The 24,838-nt window shown below is 59.4% G+C and overlaps 1 protein-coding gene across 1 annotated transcript; it reads left to right on the forward strand.

Moving 5' to 3' along the window:
* Positions 1 to 345: 345 nt before the first annotated feature.
* Positions 346 to 24,607, forward strand: EPB41L1 (erythrocyte membrane protein band 4.1 like 1; the record flags this gene model as incomplete). Its single annotated transcript, XM_084218097.1, has 24 exons — positions 346 to 519; positions 1,079 to 1,243; positions 1,975 to 2,079; positions 2,157 to 2,199; positions 2,860 to 2,935; positions 3,056 to 3,274; positions 3,366 to 3,453; positions 3,713 to 3,865; positions 4,569 to 4,666; positions 4,812 to 4,987; positions 5,640 to 5,788; positions 6,300 to 6,335; positions 8,122 to 8,313; positions 9,509 to 9,607; positions 17,042 to 17,149; positions 18,264 to 18,662; positions 20,002 to 20,094; positions 20,493 to 20,576; positions 20,765 to 20,827; positions 21,742 to 21,837; positions 22,679 to 22,759; positions 23,617 to 23,733; positions 23,791 to 23,860; positions 24,492 to 24,607. 24 exons carry the CDS (start codon positions 346 to 348, stop codon positions 24,605 to 24,607), a joined length of 3,000 nt encoding a protein of 999 aa, XP_084074223.1.
* Positions 24,608 to 24,838: the final 231 nt, after the last annotated feature.

Raw genomic sequence — 24,838 nt, forward strand, 5'->3', positions numbered from 1 at the left:
CAGTGGATCTCTGAGTGGACAGGAATTGGGCTCTGGCAGTGGATCTCTGAGTGGACAGGGATCTGGCCTCTGGCAGTGGATCTGTGCATGGACAGGGATTGGGCTCTGGCAGTGGATCCATGAGTGGACAGGAATTGGGCTCTGGCAGTGGATCTGTGCGTGGACAGGGATCTGGGCTCTGGCAGTGGATCCGTGTAAGGCAGCGATGAGCACATCCCATGCCTGTCCCAGCCTCCCTCGACCAGCCAGGGCATCCCAGACCGCTGCCCGGGCAGCATCCCCCGGCCCCGGGTGACCCCTGCTGTCTCTCCCCCGGTGGCGGTGACAGCGCGGTGACCGGCGGTCATGACAACGGAGACAGGCCCCGGCTCTGAGGTGAGGAACGCGCAGGAGGACGCTCCGCAGCAGCAGCTGGAGGCGGCCGCACAGGGCCCCGCGGCCGCGCCCAGCCCCGCCGGCCGCGACACCGACCCCAATGAGAAGCTCGCGGCACAGCCGGACACCCGAAACATGGAGCCGGTGAGCGGGTGTCGGCCGGGGAAGGTGGGAGGGGACGGGCAGGAGCAGCACGGGAGGGGCCGTGCCACCGCTCGCTGCCGGCCGTGGGGCCGTGAGGCGGGCCCGGCCCTTGGGCGCTCGGGGGCAGCCCCGAGAGGAGCCCCTCAGGCGGGGCCGGCCGGGCTCTGCCGCTGCCCCCGCTGCCCGCACGGCGCCTGCAGGGAGGACGGGCCGGGGCAGCCGTGTGCCAGCGCTGGGAATGGCCCTGCCGGCCCGCCATGGGAGTGGGCAGTGGTGCCGTGTCCCCACTGAGCTCCCCGGGCCCGGCTGCAGCCGGGTTGGCTGTGGGGCTGTGGGGAGCTGAGCTGCTGTCCTGGTGGTTGGGCAAGGAGATTTGGCTGCCGAACTGATCCCCGGTGTCCGATTTCCAGGGAGCTGGGCTTTGCTGGCAGTGTGGGTTGGTGGAACCGGGCACTGTCCATCAGCAGGTGCCCCACTCTGCTGTGCAGAGCCTTTCCCCTCTGCCCGTGTGTACCTCGGGCAGGGCTGCCAGGTAACCCTCTGTATGTCCCTGCTCCAGGGCACAGACATGGAGGACAAGGACTACAGCGAGACCGACGGGCTCTCTGACAAAACAACTCCCAGCAAGACCCAGAAGTCACCCCAGAAAACCACCAAGAAAGTGAAGAGTGCCCTGTGCAGGGTGACCCTGCTTGATGCATCCGAGTATGAGTGCGAGGTGGAGGTCAGTCCCAGATTTGGAGGCCTGTGCTGCTACCAAGGAGGGGACACTCTTGGGACCCTCCCCAGTCCAGAGAGTCCTGAAGGACAGAACTCTTCCTAAGACAGCATTGTAGTACCTCTGTCCTAGGGAAAAACACACACAGAAATAGCCATTTAAGTTGAAATTTCGAAATTAGTTAAAAGTCTGGAAAGAAAGACCCTTGCAGGACATATCAGCCCAGTGAAACCAAATTTGGCAGCTACTCATAAGAGAAAACAGTGTCTAAGTCAGAAGCATGATGGCTGGGGATAGAGCTCTGCCTGGCAGTTCAGGCACCTGGCAGTGGCTGCAGGGAGGGAGGGAGGCAAAATGCACCTCCTGGTGGCTGCAGGATGGGACAGAGGGGACATGCACCTGTCAGTGGCTGCACCAAGGGTGCTCTCCATCACTCCACATGCTCCTGGCTCCTGGTGGCTCTTGTTATGCTGTGCTTGGGGATCCAGCCACCCCTGCCACCAGGAGGCCATCCCTGCAGCCCTGGGACCTGGGTGTCCCCACAGTGGTGCCCCATCCCTGCAGCCCTGGGACACCCTTTGGGACACTGCTTTAGGGACACACAGGTGATCCTGGGGTTGCAAGGCTGGGATGTGCTGAAGCCCACGCTGGGTGAGAGCATGTTTTGGTGGTCACCTGGAGGGTGTCCAGGAGCCCAGGGGACCAGCTGACCGTCAGCCTGTCCATGTTTCTGACAGAAACACGCGCGAGGCCAGGTGCTCTTTGACATGGTGTGCGAGCACCTCAACCTCCTGGAGAAGGACTACTTCGGCCTCACCTTCTGCGATTCAGACAGCCAGAAGGTGAGCACGGGGGGGTCCCTCTGCAGCCCCCCCCTCCAAGGTAGGGGCCCCCCTGACCTGCTGTCTCCTCATTGCAGAACTGGCTGGACCCCTCCAAGGAGATCAAGAAGCAGATCCGCAGTAAGTGCCTGGGGAGGGTCCATCCTCCTCAGCCCTGGGGTGTTCCATGGGGCTCCTGGATGGCTCAGTGTGGCTGTCCTGTGGCAGGTCACCTCCCCTCCTGCCCTGGAGGGGACCTTTGGCAGCTGGCCTGGGGACAGGGACACTGTTGCTCATTCAGCTGTTTGTTACCCACCTCTTCTCTTACTCATGAGAGGCGAGGGGACAAAGGACTCTCTCTGTGCCACTGGAGAGCTGTCTGAGACTTGGTGCTGCTCTGGGCACCACCTGCCCTGTGCAGGGGGGACAGGAATGGTGGGGAGGGTGGGGGTCTTTGCTGGGACAGGTCCTGGGGTGCATTTACCATGGTGTTGCCTTGCTGGGATGACAGAAAAGCTGTTGGCCAAGGTGTCACCTTCTGGGGCACAGGATGCTTTTGCTGGGACACTGAGCTTGTGGCTCCTGCAGTTGCTTGGCTGTTCCCAGCTCTCTGGGGAGGATTCCCCAAAAGCTGTGCTGGAGTCCCAAGGGCTGTACCCCTGGCAGCCTCTGGAGCCCCCTTGTCCCTGCCCTGTGCAAGGCTTGGAGGGAGCAGCAGGATCCTCAGTGGACACACAGATCTCCTGTGCCCTGTGTGCTGCCCCATGGGTGCTGTCCTGAGCTGCTCTCTCCCCTCCCCAGGCGGGCCCTGGAACTTTGCCTTCACTGTGAAGTTCTACCCTCCAGACCCTGCCCAGCTCACAGAGGACATCACCAGGTGAGGACAATGGGCCTCCTTCCTGGAGAGCCCCAGCCTGCGCTGGGGGGCACCAGATTGGTTCCTGGGGAAGCCCAGCTCGCTCCCCTGCCCCGCTCTGACCGCCTGCCACTCCTGCAGATACTACCTGTGCCTGCAGCTCCGTGCCGACATCATCACAGGGCGCCTGCCCTGCTCCTTCGTCACCCACGCCCTGCTGGGCTCCTACGCCGTGCAGGCCGAGCTGGGTGACCACGACACCGAGGAGCACGTGGGCAACTACGTCAGCGAGCTGCGCTTCGCCCCCAACCAGACGCGGGAGCTGGAGGAGCGCATCATGGAGCTGCACAAGACCTACCGGTGAGCCCTGGCAGGGGACAGCACGGACAGTACAGCTGCCCTACGGCCCTGGGGCACCCAGCCACGTGTCCCCCTCTCTGTTCCCCTGCAGGGGAATGACCCCTGGCGAAGCAGAGATCCACTTCCTAGAGAACGCCAAGAAGCTCTCCATGTATGGGGTGGACCTGCACCACGCCAAGGTATGGGGCTGGGGGCTGCCAGAGTGCTGCCCCTTCCCAGCCTGCTCCTGCCAACCTTCCTCCTGCAGGGAAGGCTCCTGTCATGGCTTTGGTGACACCAGAGAAGCTCCAGAGATCAGACTCCACCAGTCGGGGGTTCACTGTTCCCTCTGCCAGCCAGGCCCCCGCAGCACTCTGCAGGAGGGATGTGGCACTGCTGGCCAGGCTGGCTCTTGCCGAGCTGCTGACCTGTCCCCTCCTGTCTCCTTGTCTCCTCCAGGACTCAGAGGGCATAGACATCATGCTGGGCGTCTGTGCCAACGGCCTCCTCATCTACAGGGACCGGCTGCGCATCAACCGCTTCGCCTGGCCCAAGATCCTCAAGATTTCCTACAAGAGGAGCAACTTCTACATCAAGATCCGCCCGGGGGAGGTGGGTGCTAGGTGCTGGTGCATCCCCTGGGTACCTATCCTGAGGAATTGGGGCTGACGGTGAGGATTTCCTCACCTGGCTCTGGCCTCTGCTCCAAGGGTCCCACATTTGTGACCATACTGGCCAAGAAAGCACATTTCCCACATTTCCTGTGGCATGCATTTCCTTTCGTGTTGTCTCGTGACTTCAACAGCTGAGGGACCCCAGGATCCCATTCCTGACAGACATTGTGACCCTGCTGGTATAGGGAGCTTGCCCTGGAATGGGGGTTAAGGGCCATTTTTGACACATCTTCACAAGGTTTTTTCATTCATTTTCAGACTTTATTTCCACTCGTTTATGGTGGGAAAATGCATTTCTACCCACGTGTTCCAGCAGGCTGGAGGGCAAGGACAGCACACCTGGGAGTGATGCCCTCAGACCAGAACAGCTGTAAAAGCTTTTGGTTTCTTGAGGGAATTTATCTTGCGCTGAAAAGCCATTTACAGCTGAGGAAAGTGCTTAGGCTAGAGGTGTGGGGTGTATCACTCTGCTGGGCATGGTGCTGGGCGTGGACCATCCCTGCATGAATTTGAAGAAGATTTTTGAGTGTGTTTTGCATGGCCACAGCTCCTGCCAAAGGAACCTGAGGACTTTGGCAAGGTCCTGGTGTGTCCCCCAGGGCAGGATGTGCCTGTAACAGCCTGTCTCTGTCTCCCCCAAGTACGAACAGTTTGAGAGCACCATTGGCTTCAAGCTGCCCAACCACCGCTCAGCCAAGAGGCTCTGGAAGGTCTGCATAGAGCATCACACCTTCTTCAGGTGAGTCTTCTCTCGACCTTCTCCAGGCCTCTTTTCCCAGAGGCAGACACATTCCTGCTTCTGCTGCACTGGGTGCACGTGGGGGAGCAGTGCCAGGGGGCCTGACTGGGGCTCGCTGACACCGTTCCACCCCTGTGACCCCCAGGCTGGTGTCCCCAGAGCCACCCCCCAAGGGCTTCCTGGTGATGGGCTCCAAGTTTCGGTACAGCGGGCGCACGCAGGCGCAGACGCGCCAGGCCAGCGCCCTCATCGACCGCCCCGCGCCCTTCTTCGAGCGCTCCTCCAGCAAACGCTACACCATGTCCCGCAGCCTGGACGGAGGTACAGGGGACAGGGGGACACTGCTCCTCTGGCAGGAACAGGGGAAGCTGCCCGGCCTCGCTCGGCTGGGTCACAGCAGCATCAGGCTTCCTTCTGGAGGCTGTCCCCAGGCTCATCCCCGTGGCACAGGGGCTGTCGCCACCCCTAGGGGTAGCTCAGACTGTGTGTGAACAGGGGGACATGGCAGGACTGGGGTCAGGCAGCTCAGGGCCACATCACCCCTTCCCCTGTGCCCTGGGACCCCTGGAACCACCTGACCCAGGCGTGAACTGGCAGGGGCAGGGCTGCGGTAACCCAGCTGTTGGAGCTGGAGGGGCACAGGGCTGGGGCAGGAGCAGGGTGGCAGGGCTACAGTGACCCCAGCTGCCAGAGCTGGCAGAGGCAGGGGGCTGAGGCAGGAGCAGGGTGGCAGGTCTGGGTTTACCCAGCTGATAGAGCTGGCAGAGGCAGGGAGTTGGGGCAGGAGCAGGGTGGCAGGGCTGCAGTGACCTGGCTGGCAGAGCTGGCAGGGACTGGAGCAGGGGGCTGAGGCAGGAGCTGGGTGGCAGGGCTGCAGTGACCTGGCTGGCAGAGCTGGCAGGGGCTGGGGCAGGGGGCTGGGGCAGGAGCAGGGTGGCAGGGCTGCAGTGACCTGGCTGTCCCCCATGGGCAGAGTTCTCGCGCCCAGCCTCTGTCAGCGAGAACCACGACGCCGGGCCTGAGGGTGAGAAGCAGGATGAGGATGGTGAGTTTGGCAGCAGGAGACGCTCTGAGACGGAGGATGAGGAGGTGACCACCCCGACGAAGATCAAGGAACTGAAGGTACAGCCGAGGTGGGCAGAAGAGGGTGGGGGTGGAGGGATAGGCAGGGCCCAGGCACAGGCAGCAGGGCTGGGCTGCAGACAGGAAGGGTCACTTTGGGGCAGGGTCCCTGCAGCCCTGTCAGTGTCAGCTATGCCCCAGGCTGGTGGGACCCTTGGGATGTGGCTCTTAGCCCCACCAGTGGAAGTGGAGCTGTCACGGAGGTTCAGATTAACTTGGATGCCCCAGAGCCCTCCAGGTGGTCTCAAGGCTCATCTCCAGGCAGGGCTGGAGCTGGGAGCAGCCCGGTTCTGGGACAGGGATGGGGACAGGCTGAGAACATCAGTGTCCGCCACTACCTGGGCACAGCCCAACCCCTCCCGCCCTGGTCCCTGGGCTGTCCCAGCCCATTTCAGCCCCATTCTGGGAGGGGAGGGGGGTCCCTACCAGCCTATCAACTTAACTGTGGTGTTTGTGACAAGTGCCCTCAACTGACCCTGCTGGTTACTTTTAACCCTCTCTTTGCTGCCAGCCGGAGCACGAAACAACCCCCAGGCACAAGCAGGAGGTATTCTGTCTCTGGAGTATCTTAGTCCTCATTGGTGCATCATATTGTCCATCCTTCCCAAAACAAGTCCGTCTGTCACCCTATTTACTGGAATACAAGATGCACCGGGCCGGGGGTTGGGTGCTGGAGGAGCCCGAGGAACAGACAGCTGGGGATCAGCTGTGGCATCTTCTATCCCACTAAGTAAGGTGGTCCTGATCGTGCCTGTGAGCAAGAGCCCTCCCAAGGGCAGGACAGCCCCTGGCCCATTGGGATGACTTGGCTTCTGCTCGTGTTCCTGACCCTGCCATGTCCTCACCTTGTGTCACCTCTCCTGTGGAGCTGGTCCCATCCTTCTGCTGGCACCCGACCCACGCTCTGCTCCTGCCTGACCCAGACTGTCTCATTCCCTTTGCCCAGCTCTCCTTCAGCCCCCAGAGAGCTGGGCTGGGGCTCCCCAAGCAGTGTGGCTGCTGTCCCACCCCACAGGCTCTGAGCTGCCTGGGGGGCATAGCACTCACACCAGCCCTGTGCCTGCCCACCCTGAGAGGGGCTGAGCAGAGAGGGAGGCTGAACCCTCCCTGCACAAATTGTGCCTCTGGTGGCCCCATCAGGAACGATTCAACCTGGCTTCAAATCCAGGGGTGCTCCCCGGGGGATCCCCTCTGTGAGCAGAGATCCCAGCTGGAGCTGCCAATGGGAGCAAGCACTGCCAGGGGATGGAGTTGGCCACGCCGGCCCCGCCCAGGCTCCCTGTGCAGCCCCACCGGGGGTGGGCACCGGCCCCGACCCCGCCCTGGCTCCCTGTGCAGCCCCAGCGGGGGTGGGCACCGGCCCGACCCTGCCCTGGCTCCCTGTGCAGCCCCAGCGGGGGTGGGCACCGGCCCCGACCCCGCCCGCCTCATCGCTTGCCCACTGCATGTGCATGTGCTGCGCCCAGCCCAGAGGTGGGCACACCTGAGCCCCCCTCAGCTCGGGCATGCGGGGCCAGGGCGGGACTTTTCCTGAGCTCTGCTGAGCCCTCTGTGTCTGGAAAATTTGGTGGGGCTTTTCCTGGGACTCTCACGGGTCTCTGCTCTGTTGCCGAGGAGGTGTTTGGGAGCCTCCTTTTGAACCTCATGAGAGCTTTGGGTTTGGGTTGGAGGCAGAAGCCAGGATCCTCCTGGGAGGTTTGCCCACCTCTGCGGCGGGACGAGGGGGCACCCCAGCACTATGCCCTCACCAAGCCACGCTCTGACACTGACCCCTCTCCCCTGAGCACTCTGAGCTGTCCTCTCTCCACAGCAGATCAGACTCACCCCACACTGGGCTGATCCACAGGGATCCAGTCTTGGATCCATGCTGGACATCCCTGCCCAACCCTGGACCTCCACCCCTTTGTCAGAGCCTGCTCTGGAGGAACTCTGCTGAAAATGCCTTTCTGAGACAGAGGCTGGGCTCCCTTTGTGCCTGGCAGCAGAGGCTGCTGGTGTTTCCAGCAGAGCCTCATTCCTTGCTGATCACAAGGCTCTCCCCTCCAGCAAGCTTTAGCATGTCCCCAGCCAGGAGGGCACAGAGCCCTGGAGATGCCACCAGGCCATGCTGTGCCCTTCACCTGCTACACACATTCTGCTGCTGCCTGCAGTGAAAGCTGCTCCCTCTCCTACAGTGAGACCTGCAGACCATGGTGCTCCATTACGCTCCTCATTTGGCTCCTGAGACCCTAAATTCCAGCTCAGTGTGACACCAACCCTCCCAGTGCTCCTGCTCATCCCTTTGGACTGGGCTGCTGCTTTAACCATCACTCTCTTCCTCTCTCCTTCCCAAGTTTTTAGACAAGCCAGAGGACGTTTTGCTGAAGCATCAGGCCAGCATCAATGAGCTGAAGCGGACCCTGAAGGAGCCCAACAGCAAACTGGTTCACAGGGACCGGGACAGGAGGCTGCCTTCCTCACCAGCCTCTTCCTCACCCAAGCACGAGGATGAAACACCAAAGGGAACCCCTGAAAAGGCCACTGAGGTTTGTTCTGCTGCTTCTCTTCCAGAGAGGATCAGGATCTGGTGGGGAGGAGTCCTTCAGCTCCTGTGCTGCCCTGAGGGAGCTCAGTGGGAGTGATGTGCTGGGGACAGGGGTGTTGTTTCTATGGTTTTGAACCATTTTTACTGCTGGTGGGGGGGGTCTCCCTGGGCACTGCAGGAGACTGAGCAGCCCTTGTCTGGAGGAGTTTTGGGGCTGCTTGAGAGGTGGGCTGTGGCTCTGGTGGCCCATGGTGTGAGGTTTTGCTTGCTCTTCTCAGGAGCAGCCTGTGGGGCAGGGCCAGTGCAGCTCCTGCCCGGGGGTGTCCCCAGCAGAGCAGGACCAGGCTCCTGTGCAGGGGTGCCCTGTGGTGCTCTCAGCAGGGAAAACTGGGTGGTGGGAGGAGGTAGAAGATGAGTGGTGCCACGCTGGATCTCACAGCCACATCCTCCCTTCTGGGCATTCTGCACACTGGCTTGCACTGGGACCATGGGGCAACAGGAGAGCGCTGGAACTGGGGGGCCAGGACAGAGCCCCCGGTGCTGGAGGGGTGTGGATGTGGCACAGCTGGGCTCTGTGGCCTGGGTCCCTGCTGGGCTCAGTGCAGGCAGCATGTGACAGGCGTGTCCCCCTGCCAGCCTGGATGCCCTGTCCCTGCCAGGGACCTTCCCTGCCTGCTGTGCCTTGGCGGGGCTCTGAGCCAGTGCTGTGCCCGCAGCAGGGAATGTGGCTCCAGGAGAGTGGGTGCCACACGTGGGGCTGCTCTGCCCTGGCTGCCCCCTGTCATGGAGAGGGCGCAGGCTCTGTGGGGAATTTGGGATGTGCCCATGTTCCCAATGGGCCCAGCACTGCCCAGATGGGGGCAGCAGGGGGGCTGTGGCCCCTCACAGAGCGCTCAGCTGGGAAGAGGAAGAGGGGCTTTCCCCCACATTTCTTTTACCATGGAATATATCAGGTGCAGAGATGTGAATGGAGCATCTAGAGCTGGCACAGCTGTGACCTCTGTCCATCTATCTATCTATCCATCCTTCCATCCATTCATCCATCTGCTCACCCACCTGCTCACCCTTTGTTCCTTCATTCTTTCTCAAATTCTCCCTTTCTCTCTCTCTCTCTCTCTCTGTCTTTGTCTCTGTCTCTCTCTCTCTGTCTCTCTCTCTCTCTCCCTGTGGGTGCTGGGGTTTCCGTGCTGGCACAGACGATGGAAGAGGACACCTTAGACGATTTTGCATCTGAGCATGGAGCTTCCCTAAGCATGGAGTCTTTCACACAGAAAAGCCTTGTCTCCTCTCCTGAGGTTGTCACCATCCCCTTTCTCCCCCACCTCTCACTCCCTCAATGGGGATCCCCAGCCTTCCGAGGGGTCTTGTGCCCTCTGAGCAGAGCTGCCCACGGGTGGGTGCCCTTTCTGGTGATAGACAGGACCCCTCCCAGGACAGGGCTGTTGGTGAAACCTCTCCCCTGTCTGTTCCTGTTGGACTCTGTGTTCCTGGAGAGAGTTCCCAGTGCTGGTGCGGGGCTGTGCTGGAGCCCAGTGCTGAGGGTCCCAAGGCAGGGGTGACCCGATGGTCAGGACACCTGGGTGGCTGCTCCAGCAGCCTCAGGCTGTCCTGGCTGCAGCTGGAGTTCCTTAGGCCCAGGCACCCTGACAAAGAGCATCCTTGGAGCCATCCCCACAGCCTGTGCACAGCCAGGTCACGCTCCATCAGTGTGAGGGGTGTGAGCTCCCGGCACCCCCTGTGTGTGGGTTTAGCTCAAGGGAGAGGAGAGCCAAGAGTGGTGCCTTCACTGAGCAAAAGCAGGCTGGGGTTTGAGCCTTGGTTCTGGCATGATTGGCCCCAGGGACATGCGGTGCTGGGACACTTGTCCTGCCTCAGCACCCCAGGGAGAAGCAGAGGGGTGAGGAACAGGCTGGCCACACTCTTGCTCCATGTGGATGTCCCTTAGACCATGCAGAAGTCACTAGCATGGGCAGGAGCCTGTACCTGGGCTGGCTGAAGCAATCCCCAGGGGGCAGGGTGGGGGTCAGGGAGGGCTTGGGCACAGCCTGGGCTTCAGCAAGGATATGGCACCTTCAGCAGAGTAGCAGCTTCTCCTGGTCCATGTTGGCACCCTCCCCATTCCAGTGTTTGGGAGCTGGAGGACAGAAACAGCAGGTGTGAGGTGCACACACATCTTCTGAGTCGGTCTTGCCCTCGGTGTGCCCAGCCTGAGCCGGGGTGCAGGTGCTAAGGTGGCCTCCCCAGTGGTTTCTCTCCAGGCATCTGTGACTGAGACTCGGCCCTGACATGTCCCCATGTATCCCCACAGGCCAGAGCCTGTGGTCTCCCTGAGAGATTCATGGCCCCAAGGGGGTGATGGCACAAGGACAGCACATCTGCAGAGCCTGGAGCTCTCATCACTGCCAGAAGGTCCCCTGGGCTGCAGGCCCACTGGGCTTGGGTGGTTTGTCACTTCCAGCCCTCTGGCCCCACTCCTGCTGGAGGACAGGAACGCTGGACTGGGCAGTGCCGGGAGCCTCTCCAGCCCCGTTTTGTCCCAACATCTGATTCCCTCATTATCCTCGCCTGAGGCTATGCTTTCCTCTCAGGTGTGCTGGGTCTCCCTCAGAGCAGAGAAGGGCAGCAGGGGCACTGAAGGATGCCTAGGGGAGAGCCCCCTACGTGCCCAGGGCTCTCCAAGGCTGTGGCCCCCATTGGCAGGAGCAGAGGCTATCTCTGCTCCCTGCTGTCCTCTTTCCTTTCTGTCTCTTGTGCTGCCTAGGCCACAGTGGGAAGGGTCTTCCCAGTTGCTCCTGTCCCTAGAGCAGATGCATGTGGAGGGAGGGAGGGCAGGAAGTGTGAAAGTCACTTATCCCTTGGTGGAAGGTCAAGGCTGGTCTCTGGACAGAGCCTTCCCAGCATCATCCCTTCAGAGGCAGCTTTGCCGTGGCTCCATCCTCCAGCCCACTGACCTCCAAAGCTCACAAGCTCCCTGCTTCCCTGGGGGATGTGCCCCAGTATCCAGAGATTTGCTCCAAGCATCCCCCAGAGCCCTCAGGCTCTTGAGACAAAAGGGCTGCCCTGAGCTGTGAGCTGTGGCCAGAGCCCTCCAGAGCAGAGTGCACATCACACCAAGGAGGAGCTGGATGTCCCTTGAGCTGGGCTGTGCTCATCTCAAGAGTCTGAAGAAGCTGGTTTGTGAGTAAATCTGAAACTTTGGGGTTTTCCTGACTGGTGAAGAGGTCCTGTCATAGATGAAGATGTTCCAGGGGTCAGACTTTTTGATCTACATTTATCTTGGGCCTTAACTCAGAAGAGGAGCCTGAAGAGAATCATCCCCTTTGCTCAGGGAAGATCTCCTCTGAAGGACTCTGGTTTGCAGCCAAAGAAGAGGAGTGAGAGGGTTTTGCTGAGGAGATTTGTACATGTGCCCACAAGCTGTCCGTCCTTGTCCTGCCTGAGAATGGTGTCAGCAGTGGGACAGCAGGGCAGGAGCAGGAGAGAAGCTGCTGCACACTCAGGAAAGTGAGCGGGGTCCTGGCTGAGCGTGGCTGCTGGACAGGAGGGAGTGCAGAGGGACTGAGGGCCAGACACCAGCAGGGTTGCCCAGTCAGGGGGATGCTGCTGCCATGGGTCACAGCCACCTGGGAACAGCCCCGGGGCAGCCACTGCTCCTGGCAGGTGCTGATGGGCTCTGTTCCCAGTTCCGTGGGAAGGAACAAAAGGTGCACTGGAGGCAGGAGTGGAGGAAGGGAGCTGGTGCAGGGTAAGGGGCTATGGGAGAGGCTCGTGCTGGAGCGGGCTGGGGGTGAGGTCTCCTGCAGACCCTGCTGCTCAGAGGGGCTGCCTGGCCAGGGCAGAGTCCTTGCCAAGGATCCCTCTGGCATCAGAGGAGGAGGGTGCCCTTGCTGCCCATCCCTGTGGATGTCCTGGCACTGTGAGGAGCTGGTACTTTCCTGCCCTCAGGGGTGGGGTGCTCTCTTGGAGGGCCCACAGGCTGTACCACAGCACAGCCCCCAGGTGCTTCCCTGCAGGCTCCTGGGGATTTTTGCGGGTAGAGGGAATCTTGGCAGAGCCTGGGGCAGGGGCAGGTGAGGGGCTGCAGTGAGGGCAGGGCCTACAGCACTGTGCCAAGGGAGCTCTGCTTCCTTTGACACCTGGCAGAGAAAGCAGCAGCTGGGAAAGGCATTGCTCTGCTGGGGGCTTTCACTGACTTCTCATTTCCTTGTGGGAGCTCTTCCACTAGTAATTGGTTCTCCTCCTTTCTTTCTCTCCTCTAATATTATCTTCCTTCCCTCCCTCTGGCTCTGCTCCCCTCTGCCCCCTGTTTCCCCTTCTCCAGGATCAGTCACTAGGTTTGCATTTTGGGTGCAACTGCTCCAAACATTCCCCCAGTGCCCTGCATGGGGTGAGGTTCACATTTCCACCTGTTCCTGGCTGGAGGGGGCACGGACAGGCAGCCCCCTCCCTGGGCCTGGAGTGCATCCTGGTGCCCTCGAGGGCCATCCTTGCCCCTGCTGCAGGCTGTGCCCAGGCAGGCTGTGCCATGGGCAGTGCCAGCCCCACAGGGAGCCCCAGCACTGCCCTCCTCATGTGCTGCCAGGGGTGGCTGAGCTGCCTCATGGTGCAGATGTTCTCCTGAAACTCTCTTCCCATGAGTTATTTCCTACCTGCTGTTCCAAAAGCGGCTGGATTTTAGCAGTGCTTTGTTCTTGGCCCTCATGAGGCCTTTAGCTGACGTGCAGGATGAGCACATGGATGTACAAGGTGTCCCTGGCAGCAGTGACCTGGTGTCCCCTGCCAGCAGCACAGTGACATTCCTGCTGTGGCCGTGCTGCAGGATGCTCCGTGGCCTTTGCTTGGTCCTGCTGCTGAGCCCGTGGTCTTTTACACTTCACAGGGAACCTTTCACAGGTGACAGTTGCTGCACACTTGTTTTCAGCATGGCTGGGTTCTGAGGAGATGTCCCTGGTGAGCTGGAAAGGAGGGATGGCCTTTTGGGGAATCTGAGCTACAGCATCTGGTAGGAAAGGGACAGAGCCTTACTGATGGCTTGCAGTGGTTTCTTTCCCTGCTCGTGCTCTTGGCAGTCTGACAAATTCTTAGGGCACATGGATGATGCTGAGAGTGAAGCTACCCAAAACCCAGGGCCTTGCTTCCAATGAAATCTCACCCCTGGGAGTTGCCAGAGCCAGCTGAAAACAAGGGGGCACCCAGCTGTGTTCCCCTGCTTCCAGAGAGACCCTGGTGGCTGTTCTTGTGTCTGCTGGGGCAAAAACACTCCACTCCCACTTTGTGCCACCAGCAGAGCCCCAGGTATTGCAGGTGTGTCAGGGAGCCACCACCCAGAGCAGAGCACTGTCCCCAGAGAGGACACTGGCTGGGTCCCCAGTGTGACATCAGCTCCTTATTTCCAGCCCCTCTCTCTATCAATGAGTGGCTAGGCTCTTTGTACAGAACCTCGACTCTGGCCTTGATAAGAACAATAGTAATAATAATAATAATTAATAATAATTATTATTATTATTAATAATAATAATAATAATAATAATAATAATAATGACAGTGCTGCTGATGATGTAGCCAGCCCAGGCAGACCAGCTGTGCCAGTCGTGCCAGCAGCACTCAGGGCCGTGGTGTCTGATGCGTTTAACTCTTCTTGCTCCAATTGCAATGCAGGGTTCGGAGCACTGGGTATTTATAGAGAGAGAAGCCCCTAGGCTGGAAGCTGTAGCTCTGAGGAAAACTCTGAGAGCCAAGACAGAAGAAACACGTGCAGGGACCTCGGAGGGGAACACGAGTGGGAGCCTGACGAAAGTGGTGGTGACGGTAGGGAAAGCCAAGGACGTGGCAGGCCAGGAAGAGCCGGCAGCTGCAGCCTTGGAGACACGGAAGAGAGCCAAAATGATTGCTAGTCCCGAGGATTTTGAGTCTGTGTGGGAGGATGAGCTCTATGAGAAGGAAAGCAGGGGTGAGTCCAGCCCAGGGGAGGCACATCCACCCACTGAGAGTGCAGAGGGGGAGCCCCAAGAGCCAGGCAAAGGTGCAGCCACCAGGGAGCCAGGGCTGCCCAAGCAGCCTGAAGAGAGGCAAAGGACCAAGATTTTGGAGCCAGAGCTTCCCCAGGGAGAAGGTGACGTGCTCTCCAAGGACCGTGCTTCTGCAGCCTTCAGGAAGCAAGAGGCCAGAGTGCCAGCCACGGCCCCAGAGCTCCTGAAAATTAAAGTGAAGGCTGGCGACGACAGCTCAGAGACTTCTGCAACCCAGAGGATCATCTACTTAGGAGATCCAGAGGGGGAGGAGAAGGACAGTAAAGCACATCTGGTCTTGGACACTGGTGGGTGGCTTGGCTTGGAGGACAGACCAGAAGCCCCAGTAAACACATCCGGGGAGGGATCCAAGCATGTCGCACCTGTGGCAGAAGAGTTCCAAGCCTTCTCCTCAGCAAGTCACCAGCACAGAACAGTGTCTGAAAAACCCACTGGAGCACCAGAGCCACCTGGGATGAGCTGTGATGGGACCAGCCTGGAGGGACATCCCCTCTCAGGGTGGGAAGAGCTGTCCCTGCAGCCAGAGAAAGCACCTGGTGCTGGGGTGCCTGGAGGAGCACCCATGGGAAGTGAAGCCCCGCTGTGTTCCCAGGCGGTGGGACCAGAGGAGATGGAGCTGCAGAGCTTGGTGGGAGGCTTGAAGCCATGTAGCCTGACAGGGGATGGCCCTCGGGCTGAGGAGCACAGAGGGAGCCCAGCACAGTCCCCAGACATCTGCCCAGCACTGGAGGGGCTCTCAGGAAGGGCTGGAGCAGACAGTGACAGGGAGGAAAGTACCAGGGTGGTTCTTCAGATGGAAGAGATAGAGCCCAAGTCACCTCCATCATCAGCTGGGTCTTGGCAGGGCCACACTCACACCACAGGCCTGGAGGGGGACAAACCCAGTGTTCCTGTCCCTCCACCCCTTCCCCAGAAACCCAGCCCAGTCCCTGTGGAGCCATCTCCAGGTACGGAGCCTCAGGGCACAGACCTGTCCCTGGGCACCAGCCCTGCCAGAGAGGTGGCCATGCCCGAGCATGTGAGCCCCTCCATGGAGGTGGCACTACCCATGGGCATTAATCCTGAAGCTGAAGAGCAATCCCGAAATGTGGGATTTGCCTCATGGAAACCCCATGAGGTGAAAAGTCCTGTTACAGGAGAGCCATCCCAAAACACAGACACTGCAGCAGAGTCAATCCAGGTTAGAGACCTGGCCACCAGGGAGGTGGCCCAGGGCATGGACACAGCACAGAGCAGCGTGCGTGCCACTGAAGAGCCAGTGCAGGAAGAGAAGCCCATGATCAAAGAGCTCTTCCAGGGCTCAGGGTCAGGGAAGCCGACCAGAGATGAAGGCTCTGGGATAGAAGAACTGTCCCATGGCAAAAGCCTTGGCATGGCTGAGCTGCCCCCCAAAGGAGAAGATGCTGAACACCAGAGTGAGACAATCCTGAGGGATTTGCCCCTCCACACTGCAGATCCCAAAGCACAAGAGCCACAGCAGGACTCGGAGTTCAGTGTTGGACAAGATCTGCAGGGTGGGAGCCAGACAGTCACGGAAAGCACCAGGGACAGTGACCTGGCTCCGGGACAGCCACCTCAGGATGACTCTCCCCCTAGAGCAGCTGCTGATGTCCCACCCTTCCAGTCCCCTGCAGCAGGATTGTGCCAAGGAAGCGAGGCATCCCAGCTCTCTGCCCTGGTGAATGAAGGCAGGGCAGGGCAATCAAGTGGTGAGACACATCCAGCAGAGCCTGGGGGGTCAGTGTGCGTGGCTGGGCTGGCAGGAGCTGTGGTCCAGGAGCACGGGGATGCTGCCATGGCCCCAGGAAGCCAGGAGGACAGCAAGAGCTACAGGGAAACTTCCGTGGCCTCCAAGATCAAGATGTTTGAGCAAGGCGAAGCGGAGCAAAGGGCGGCCCAGGAGGGACAGGAGCATGTGCCTGAAGCTGAGACATTGGTGACAGCCAGGCGGAAGGCAAATCTGGCACAGGATCTGCCTCTGAGCACCGGCCTCGCCTCACCCTCTGCAGTGGGCTCCTTGGCCCTCGGGCAAGGGGCTGGTTCAGGAGACACCTCCCAGCCTCACTCCCTGAAGGAACGAGTCTCTGCTGAGCCCGAGCACGAAGAAGACAGTGCTGACCTGGCCTCACCTGACTCCGGCTGTGAGCTCACCCTGGCCGAGGCCGTGGTAACTGCACCGAGCCGTCCGGACGGGACATTCGTGCGCATGTTCTGTGGCTCTGCCCATGTCCAGTGGCTCCTCACACATCCATTGACTGGCAGCAGGCGCTTTGCATCCCTGTCCTCTGTCTGTGTGTGTGGTCAGGCTTCACTGGCTGCATGCGCAGCCGCTGCCCAGTCGGTTCATCAGCTTTTGTTTTGTGCCCCCCCAACATTTTGGCTCCCTGGAGAATGCCGCTCGCTGAACCCAGGAGAGGCACCCTAGCTCCGTGGCCGGGAGCAGGAGAGGGCACAGGGGGGTGGCTGGAGGAGCTGGGACTGTCACGGACACGCAGCCCCAGCAGCGGCGTGCCCACGCTTCCAGCTTCACCCCTGCATTTCCTACGTTGGTTGATTACCCCTTCTTGCTTAGCTGCCACCCTGCCCTGCCTTCAGCAAGCTGGTGGCCGGCTGATGGAGTAGCTTCCCTCGCTCTCATGAGCGCTAGAGCAGCTCCTGCAGAGTTCATTTCCTTCCGACTAACCCTTTTTTCTAATCCAGAGCAAATCTCAGCAACCAAGTGGGGAAGAAAAGGATTTATGTGACCCATCAGTAAAACCCAGCCTGAAAGAAGAGAATGTAAAGGCTGCTGTTCCAGTGGTCTCGCAGGTCTCAGTGCTGTTTTGCTAAGTGCTTCTCCCGGCAGTGTGAGCGCTCGCCCCGCGGCCAGGGCTGTGCTGCCCCTCCGCTCCCCTTGCAGGGCTCTCTGTATGTATTGGTCAGACACACCCCCTACACGTGTCTGCAGGCGTGTTCCCCCGGTGCTGCTGGACACCCTGTGTTTCACCCATACCTCTCAACCTCCCACAGTGCCGAGGGAGGGGTGTGCCGGCACGGCCCGGCCCGTGGGGGATGGCCCTGGCTGTAACGCCTGGAGCAGAGGCCAGGAGGTGGGGTTTCCTCTGGCATCGGTGAGCTTAGAGCTGTTCCTAAGGGACAACTGGGTGTTGATTTTCCATGGCTTCATGGCAAAGTGTGGCAATGGGACACGTCCCCTCCGATGGCAGAGTTGAGAGGTATGTCCGTGTCTGGAGAAGAGTGGATGGAGGGAGGTCATCCCTTGGCTCTGGCCATGCTGTCAATTACACTGACCAGGTCACCCTGAGACTCACCTGAGGCCTCTGGAGGGGCAGGTGGTGTCAATGGGGCAGACTCACCCCGGGGCAGCTGTTGGGCTGGACCTCCCCCCAGGGTGATGCTTCACAGGATGCTCAGTGGAATTGGCTCACTCCTCCTCAGTGGAATTGGCACCCTCCTTTGCTTCTCCCTCACCGTGCCTGGCTGATGGGCCCTTTCCTTTCAAACTCTTCTCTCTTTCTTTCCCTTGTTTGTTTTTTTTGAGTCACTGACATCCGATCGCCCTTCTTCTGAGCTCTTTCTGAATGTCTCCTGTCAGACCCATTGTTTTGCATCCATCTGCTTCCACCGGTGCACTGAAGTGCCTCCAAGCTGGCCGAGCTTTTTTTTTTTTTGTCTGACCGAGCCTTTTTGAGACGATTCATTGCCAACAAACTTTTGGCACAATCCAATGGAGTCGCCTTCTCTCCCTCAGCAAAGCCACTGCTGTCAGAAAGGTTTCGGTCTCCATGCTTGAGTTGTGTTTGACTCTACTCTGTGATGTTTGCTACAGCCTTCCTCCTCCTCCTCCTCCTGCTGCCATGTCCCCGCCGCGCTGCCCCGCGGTGCTCACGGCCCCGTGTCTCCACGATTGTGTCTCCTTCAGAGAGCGGGCGTGAGGGAGGGTCCTGAGGAGAGGGTGAAACCGCCCCGGCACAGGGCCCCCGAGAGCGACACCGGCGACGAGGAGCCCGACCAGGAGAAGGACTCGGTCTTCCTGAAGGACAACCACCTGGCCATTGAGCGCAAGTGCTCCAGCATCACTGTCAGCTCAACCTCCAGCCTGGAGGCGGAGGTGGACTTCACCGTCATCGGGGACTTCCACGGCACAGCCTTTGAGGACATCTCCCGCAGCCTGCCCGAGCTGGACAAGGACAAGAGCGAAACAGAAGATGAAGGCCTGGTTTCCTTCCAGCACACTGACAAAGTAGTTCCTGGACTGGAAGAGGATGTCAAAGGCAGGGATAAGGTCTCCCAGCCCAGCCCAGATGTCTCCCTGCCAGAGGTACACAGGGACACCATTCACCGGGACCGGCCCGGTGCCATCGTGCCTCCGTGTCCCTTGTGCCCGGCGTTGCCTGGCGGGTTGCGCTCCTGGCTGCTTTTGGGGAGCATGGCTGCCACCCCCCCGTTCCCGCCCGGTGCACGCTGTGTCTGTGTTGCATGGCTCTGTCACGTGCTTCGTGCATCTGCTAACCAGGAGAAGTCACTGTCACCTCTGTCCCTGAGTGTGGCTGTCCCGGCACAGCCCACAGCAGCATGTGCGCCGCAGGGAGGGCACGTGGCACTAACCATCGGAGCTGTCCTCATGTCCTGCATGAATTCAGTGACCAGAGCCATGTGCTGTCCACTAACCTCTCTGGTCATGCTGGGGCTGGGAGGGATTGGCCTCGTGGAGCCGCCCTGGAGCTCATGGAGGGTCACTGTGTGCTGGGGTCATAGCAGGGCTAACAAAATTGCATGTGCATGTGTGTGGGGCTGAGTGCATTTACGGGGGTGGAACAGCAGAACCAGCCCTAGCTCTGTGTGGCCTTGTCTCTGTGCTGGGCCAGGGCCATCTCTGGCCCACCCACCTAGGGCAGCCTCTATCCCTGCAGGTAAGTCCCCAGTGCTGGCCAGAGCTGCTGAGATTTGTCCAGACCTAAAGCCAGGAAAGAGCTGCAGAATTACAGGGAGCTGTCTCTGAGCCAGCCTGGAAACCCTGGTGTGTAGCTGTGGCTGTGGGGGATCCACTCCAGGGCTGTTGGCTTGGGAATACTGAGCACTGGTGAAGCATCCCCCATGCAGGAGCCCTTGGCAGCTCCTGTTTCCTGCAGCAGGGCAGTGCTGGCAGCCTGTGTCCATTCCCCTGAGGCTCTGACACCCCAGGTGTACCCAGAGCCACCAGAAGATGGTACAGATCACAAAATGACTGCAGCACAGGCATGAAACTGGTTTGGTGGCTCTCACTTGGCTTTTGAAGAACAGTTTGTCCTTATCCATGGTGTCTATAAATCTATCCAAAAACTCCCAGGGGCAGAGCAGCAGGCCTAATTTGGGGTGTGTGGGTCACAGGGCACTGTGAGAGGTGCCTGTCTACCCAGGGCAGCAGGCCAGCCCTGCAGTTTGCCTGGGTAGGACTCTGTGTGACACAGAACATTGTATGTGTGGCACCTGCGAAGGACCAGGGCAGGGATGCTTTGCCAGGGGCTGCTGCACAAGGAGCACAGAATTAGAGTGGCTGGGCTGGAAGGGACCTTAAAGGCCATCCCTTCCCAGCGCCGTGCTGTGGACGGAGCACTCAGGGCGGTTGGCATCGTGCCCCAGGGCCTGGCTGTGCTGACTCTCTGCTGTTCCTCCTGCAGCCCTCAGCCCCAAAAGCAGACGCTGTGACTGTGAAGAAGCCCAAAGCAGAAGGCTCCGCTCCCCATCGGGTCAGCGCCACAGACACAGCCCAGGTGACATGGTGGCTCCCCAGAGAGCCTGAGCCCTGAGGCTCCCCCAAGCCTCAGCACACCAAAGCCTGTCCCTGGCAGCAGCACTGGGAGGGCGGCGGCTTTGTGGGGTGGTTGGGGGCCTCTGCTCACCCTTGGTGTGGTGAAGTCCTCGTGGTGAATAACACAAGCTAAAGCCCAGCCAGGGATATTGTCTGAGTGTCCCTGGCCCCACCTGCCGTGCTGCTGGGCAGTGTTGGCACACAGGAGCATCTATAGTGGGTGACAGCCACCAGCTGTCTGTAGCTTCACTGCCCTCCGTGGCTTCCTCTGGCAGCAGGATATGGTCACATTGTCCCTGCAAGTGTCACCCACTCCCTGGTGACACCTCCGGGCTCACCTGGTTTCCTTTGCCCTGACAGGTGGACGGAGGCACCCCGGGCAGCAGGGACACGACCACCACCACTGCCCAGGCTGGCACCACAGAGACAGCGCTGGTGACCTCAGTAAGCGGGGCTGGCCCTCGAGGGCGGGGGAGCCACTGTCCCCTGCGGTCCCTCTGCTCCTGTGGGAGTGACTGGGGCCAGCTGTGCTGGGGGGACCCTGCCCCACTGGGGGTGTCTTTGGAGCGTGACACCTGCAATGTTTGCCCCATGCCAACATGAGCCAACGTGCCCATCTGCTCTTCTTTCAGGATCACGGCACCAAGGCTGGCAAAGGGGCCGCTCCCACCACAGACCTTCGCTCCCTGTCACCGGTGAGGGGGGACCTGGTGCCACCAGCAAGGCCAAGCTGGGGAAGCCAACCTTGTGGGGCTGGAATTGGGTGGGATTGGTGCCACTGGGCCCCCTGCTGTGTTCCCAGCACTGGTACCCGGTGATGTGTTGGTACTGGGAAGGGAAGAAGGATGCTCAGAAGGTTGGGGAGCAAGAAGTCAGGAGGCCCCAACCTGTGGACTTTTTCCTATGCCAGATCCATACCTTGAGCATCTGCCTGATGAGGATAACTCCAAAAATACCGCAGTCCTTGGTGCATTGGGCTGAGATGCATTTAGCTCTGGGTGTCCTGCGGGGACAACCCTGTCACCCAAGGCCACCCACAAAGTCCCCTTACTCCCAGTGGAGATGGTGGCCACCAACCATCCTGTCCAACACAGCCCTTCCTCTGGAAAGGGATTTTTTACTCCACCCCTTCATTTTGATGGAGTCCACCCTGGCCAAACACCGGGTGCTGCCCCAGCCTCATCCCTTTGTGCTGCCGGGAGAGCAGCACTGGGGCTGGGGTACCAGGGCATCCTTCCCAGCCTTCCTTCCCAGCCTTCCCAGCCCTTGGCATGCAAAGTGGGATGGACAGAGACAGAGACAGCCTGAGAACTCTGTGCTAGAGTGGCCCTGAGGGTGGGTAGAGAAGAGCCAAAAGCAGCCATGAGACCCTCTGCCCCCTGCAGACACCCTCTGCAGCTGCTGTGGGCCTGGATACCTGGGGAAACCTCTCCCTGTCCCCCCAAGCCCTTGGTGCAGTTGGAAGCACAGCTCATTGCCTTTTTCCCTTGCTGTGCTCTCCCCTGCCGTGCCTGGCTGAGGGGGTATATCCCAGTGGGAGGTCCTGGCTGGCTGGGGCCGGGCTGGGGCTCCCAGGATGTCCCCTGACCACACTGCTCGTGTCCCACAGATCTCGGGCGGCTCCGCTGGCAAGGAGGTGCTCACCAGCATATTCAGTGCCACTGCAGAAACGCTCTCCACCTCCACCACCACCCACGTCACCAAGGTGAGAGCAGCTCCAGGGCTCTGGAATTAGGGGATGGGTGGATTTATATTGTGCTAGGTACAGCAGAAAGGGCCCCTCTCCTTCCAGCAGGCCAAGAGCTGTGTGCTGTCCCATGGAATGGCAGTCCCACCGAGTGCTCTGTGCCCTGGGTGCTGCCTGTGCCATCCAGCCAGGTGTGATCACAGCAGGCAGGCACAGCCAGGGCTGTGCATTCAGCCAGGGGCAGGCCAGGGCTGGGGAGTGAAGGAGACGAGGCTGCAGCAGAGGGTCTCACCCATGGCCGTTGCATCCCTGGATTAAATACACACTTTTCTTATAGGGAACAAGGGACAGGATGGGAGGAAGTGACCTCAAGTTGCACCAGGAGAGGTTTAGATTGGATATTAGGGAATGTTTCCTCACAGGAAGGGTGGCCAGGCACTGGCACAGGCTGCCCAGGGCAGTGGTGGAGTCCCATCCCTGGAGGGGTTTCAAAGATGTGTAGCTGTGGCACCTGGGGACATGGTGAGTGGTGGCCTTGGCAGTGCTGGGGGAACAGTTGAGCTTGGTGATCTCAGAGAGCTTTGCCACCCTCAGTGATTCTGTAAAGACAGCAGCAGCTCTGTGAGGGAGCTGAGCAGCAGGAGGGTGCTTGGCACCTGCCCCAGCCCTTCTCCTTTCCCCCGGGGGTTGCTGTGTGCCACACTTCTCGCTGAGCCAAGGCAGGGGGAGCTCTGCTGGATTACAGGGCAGTTCCTGAGCGGATATGCTGGTGCTGTTCCTGCTGCTGTGGCAGAGTTCCCTCCCCTGCCTGGAGCTGGCTGCTGGGACAGGGGTGAGAGTTGTCCTTCTCCTCACGCAGACTGTGAAAGGAGGGTTCTCCGAGACCCGGATAGAGAAGCGCATCATCATCACGGGAGATGAAGATGTGGACCAGGACCAGGTAGGAGCAGGATGCTCTGCCTTTGCCCAGTTCTGGCTGTCCCTGGATGCAGCACTGCATGTTTCTGCTTGTGGTTGAATCTGTTTACTGCTTTTGGCCAAAAACTGACCGCCGAGGCCCCAGACCTGTCCAGCAGGGCAGGTTCCCACGGGTGCAGTGACCCTCAGGCCATCTCCCACTACGAAGCCATGGCAAAGGCCACATCCCAGTGCAGAACAGAGTGATGGCATCATTTTTTTACGGTCATAAACACATTTCTAGGTGTCCTTTCTCTGTTGAAATACTCCAAAGTGACCCAGGTCACCTCTCTCTTCCAGCACAATCTCACTACAGATTGAGCCTCTCCAGGTGACGGTGCCTCAGGGTCAGAGGACAAAAAGTGACACACTTTTGGGATGAAATAACAAAGACTGACACGAGTCTTTAGGTCCACGAGGTCACTTTCCTGTGGCCTCCCAGGGATTTGTTACTTAAGAAAAAAAAATAAAGAGATAAAGTAATTAAAAGGCTCTGAAATAATTTTTAGAATTATACTAATGAATTTGATAATTCCTGTAGAGTTTTCTAGTGTTTTCCTCTGCCCAGGTTTCAGTAGCACGTCTGTACAGAAAAACAGCAGAGAAAGGCAGCTCGTGGGGGCTCTGAGTCATGGATGAATTCCCAATCATGCTGGATTCCCATGCTGGGCTTCAGCCTCCTCTGCCAGGCTGCTGTGGGTTCAACTCTGAACCCCTGCATTCCTATCCTCCTGGAATCTGCTCCCTGGAATGCTACTCAGCTGCTTTCTGGCTGCAGTCAGGGTGCCTGATTGCAGGAGAGGGAGGATAAATGCTCTCTCTCACCCTTCTGCTTTCCAGGCACTGGCTTTAGCAATCAAAGAGGCAAAACTCCAGCACCCTGACATGCTGGTAACCAAAGCTGTGGTGTACAGAGAAACAGAGCCCTCTCCAGAGGAAAGGGACAAGAAACCTCAGGTAGGTGGAGAAGCTGCCAGGTGTGATTTACACCTGCTGGTAACGGTGGTGTAACAGGTCATGGTCTCTGGTCCCCAGCAGCCACAGATGGTGGTGTGGAGGCTCTGGGCTCAGCCACCTGGTTGTGGTCAGGAAGCCACTACCATGCCACTGAAAGCAATGCTGTGGATGTCACCCTGCTGTCCTGCACAGCACAGGGCTCAGAGGCATTTGATGTAAAAAGGAAAGCACTTGGAAAAGACCGGCTCATCCCCCTGGGGTGGGAAGGGAAGGAGGGGATCTCAGGTTTTTGGGTAGGCTGAGGCACTTGGCTGCAGGTTATGTAAAGCCAAAGTATCAGAACAATGTTGGCAGAAATGATGTTTTCTTTACAAAAACTGTACAGGCTTTCAGTCCCACTCAGATCCCCAGGTTTAGTTTTTATACACAACAGGTGTAGGCAGCAGCACACAAGGTTTGCACCTCCCTGCAGACACCCCAAAGCTGTCACAGTCCCAGACACTTCTCTAGGGCTTGGGGAGTCCTGCCCCACCCTAAAGCCCCTCTTTGACCCCATTTCCCCTGTCAGCCAGGAGATGCAGCTCCTCTGGCTTGGCACAGCCACCAGACCCCTGTGTGGGACCAGTGGGGACAGAGGTGGAGAGGAGAGGGAACAGTCTTGGGGGCTCTGGCAGCAGCCAGGCTGCAGGTGCCTTTGGAGAGGCTCCTTGGAACTGGGATTTTCCATTTCTTTATCATATGAAGGTTCTGCTTGGCAGCTTTTAAGCCTGGAAAAGTGAGCAGCAATGCAGCTGGGGAGGTCATGAGAGGCTGGTGGACCTGCCTCACCCTGTCCCACAGTACAAACAAGTCCAAACATTCCTGCATCCCATAGGATCCACCCAGTTTTAGTTAAATGGCTTAAAGGAGGGAGCGACAGCTCCCTTCATGTCCTTCATGTACAGCACCAGCCCAGTGCCTGAATTCCTGCTAATTACTAGAGCTCCTGCTAATTAAATGCAAACTGTGGCCCCAAATGTTGCAAAGTTTCTATCCAGTGCCCTCATCCAAAGAGGAGCCTCCATGGACTGGCACTGCATGACTTGGTCCTTTCCATCTGCCTTGC

Source organism: Fringilla coelebs, assembly GCF_963513975.1.
Source record: "Fringilla coelebs genome assembly, chromosome: 18".
Taxonomy (NCBI): Eukaryota; Metazoa; Chordata; class Aves; order Passeriformes; family Fringillidae; genus Fringilla; species Fringilla coelebs.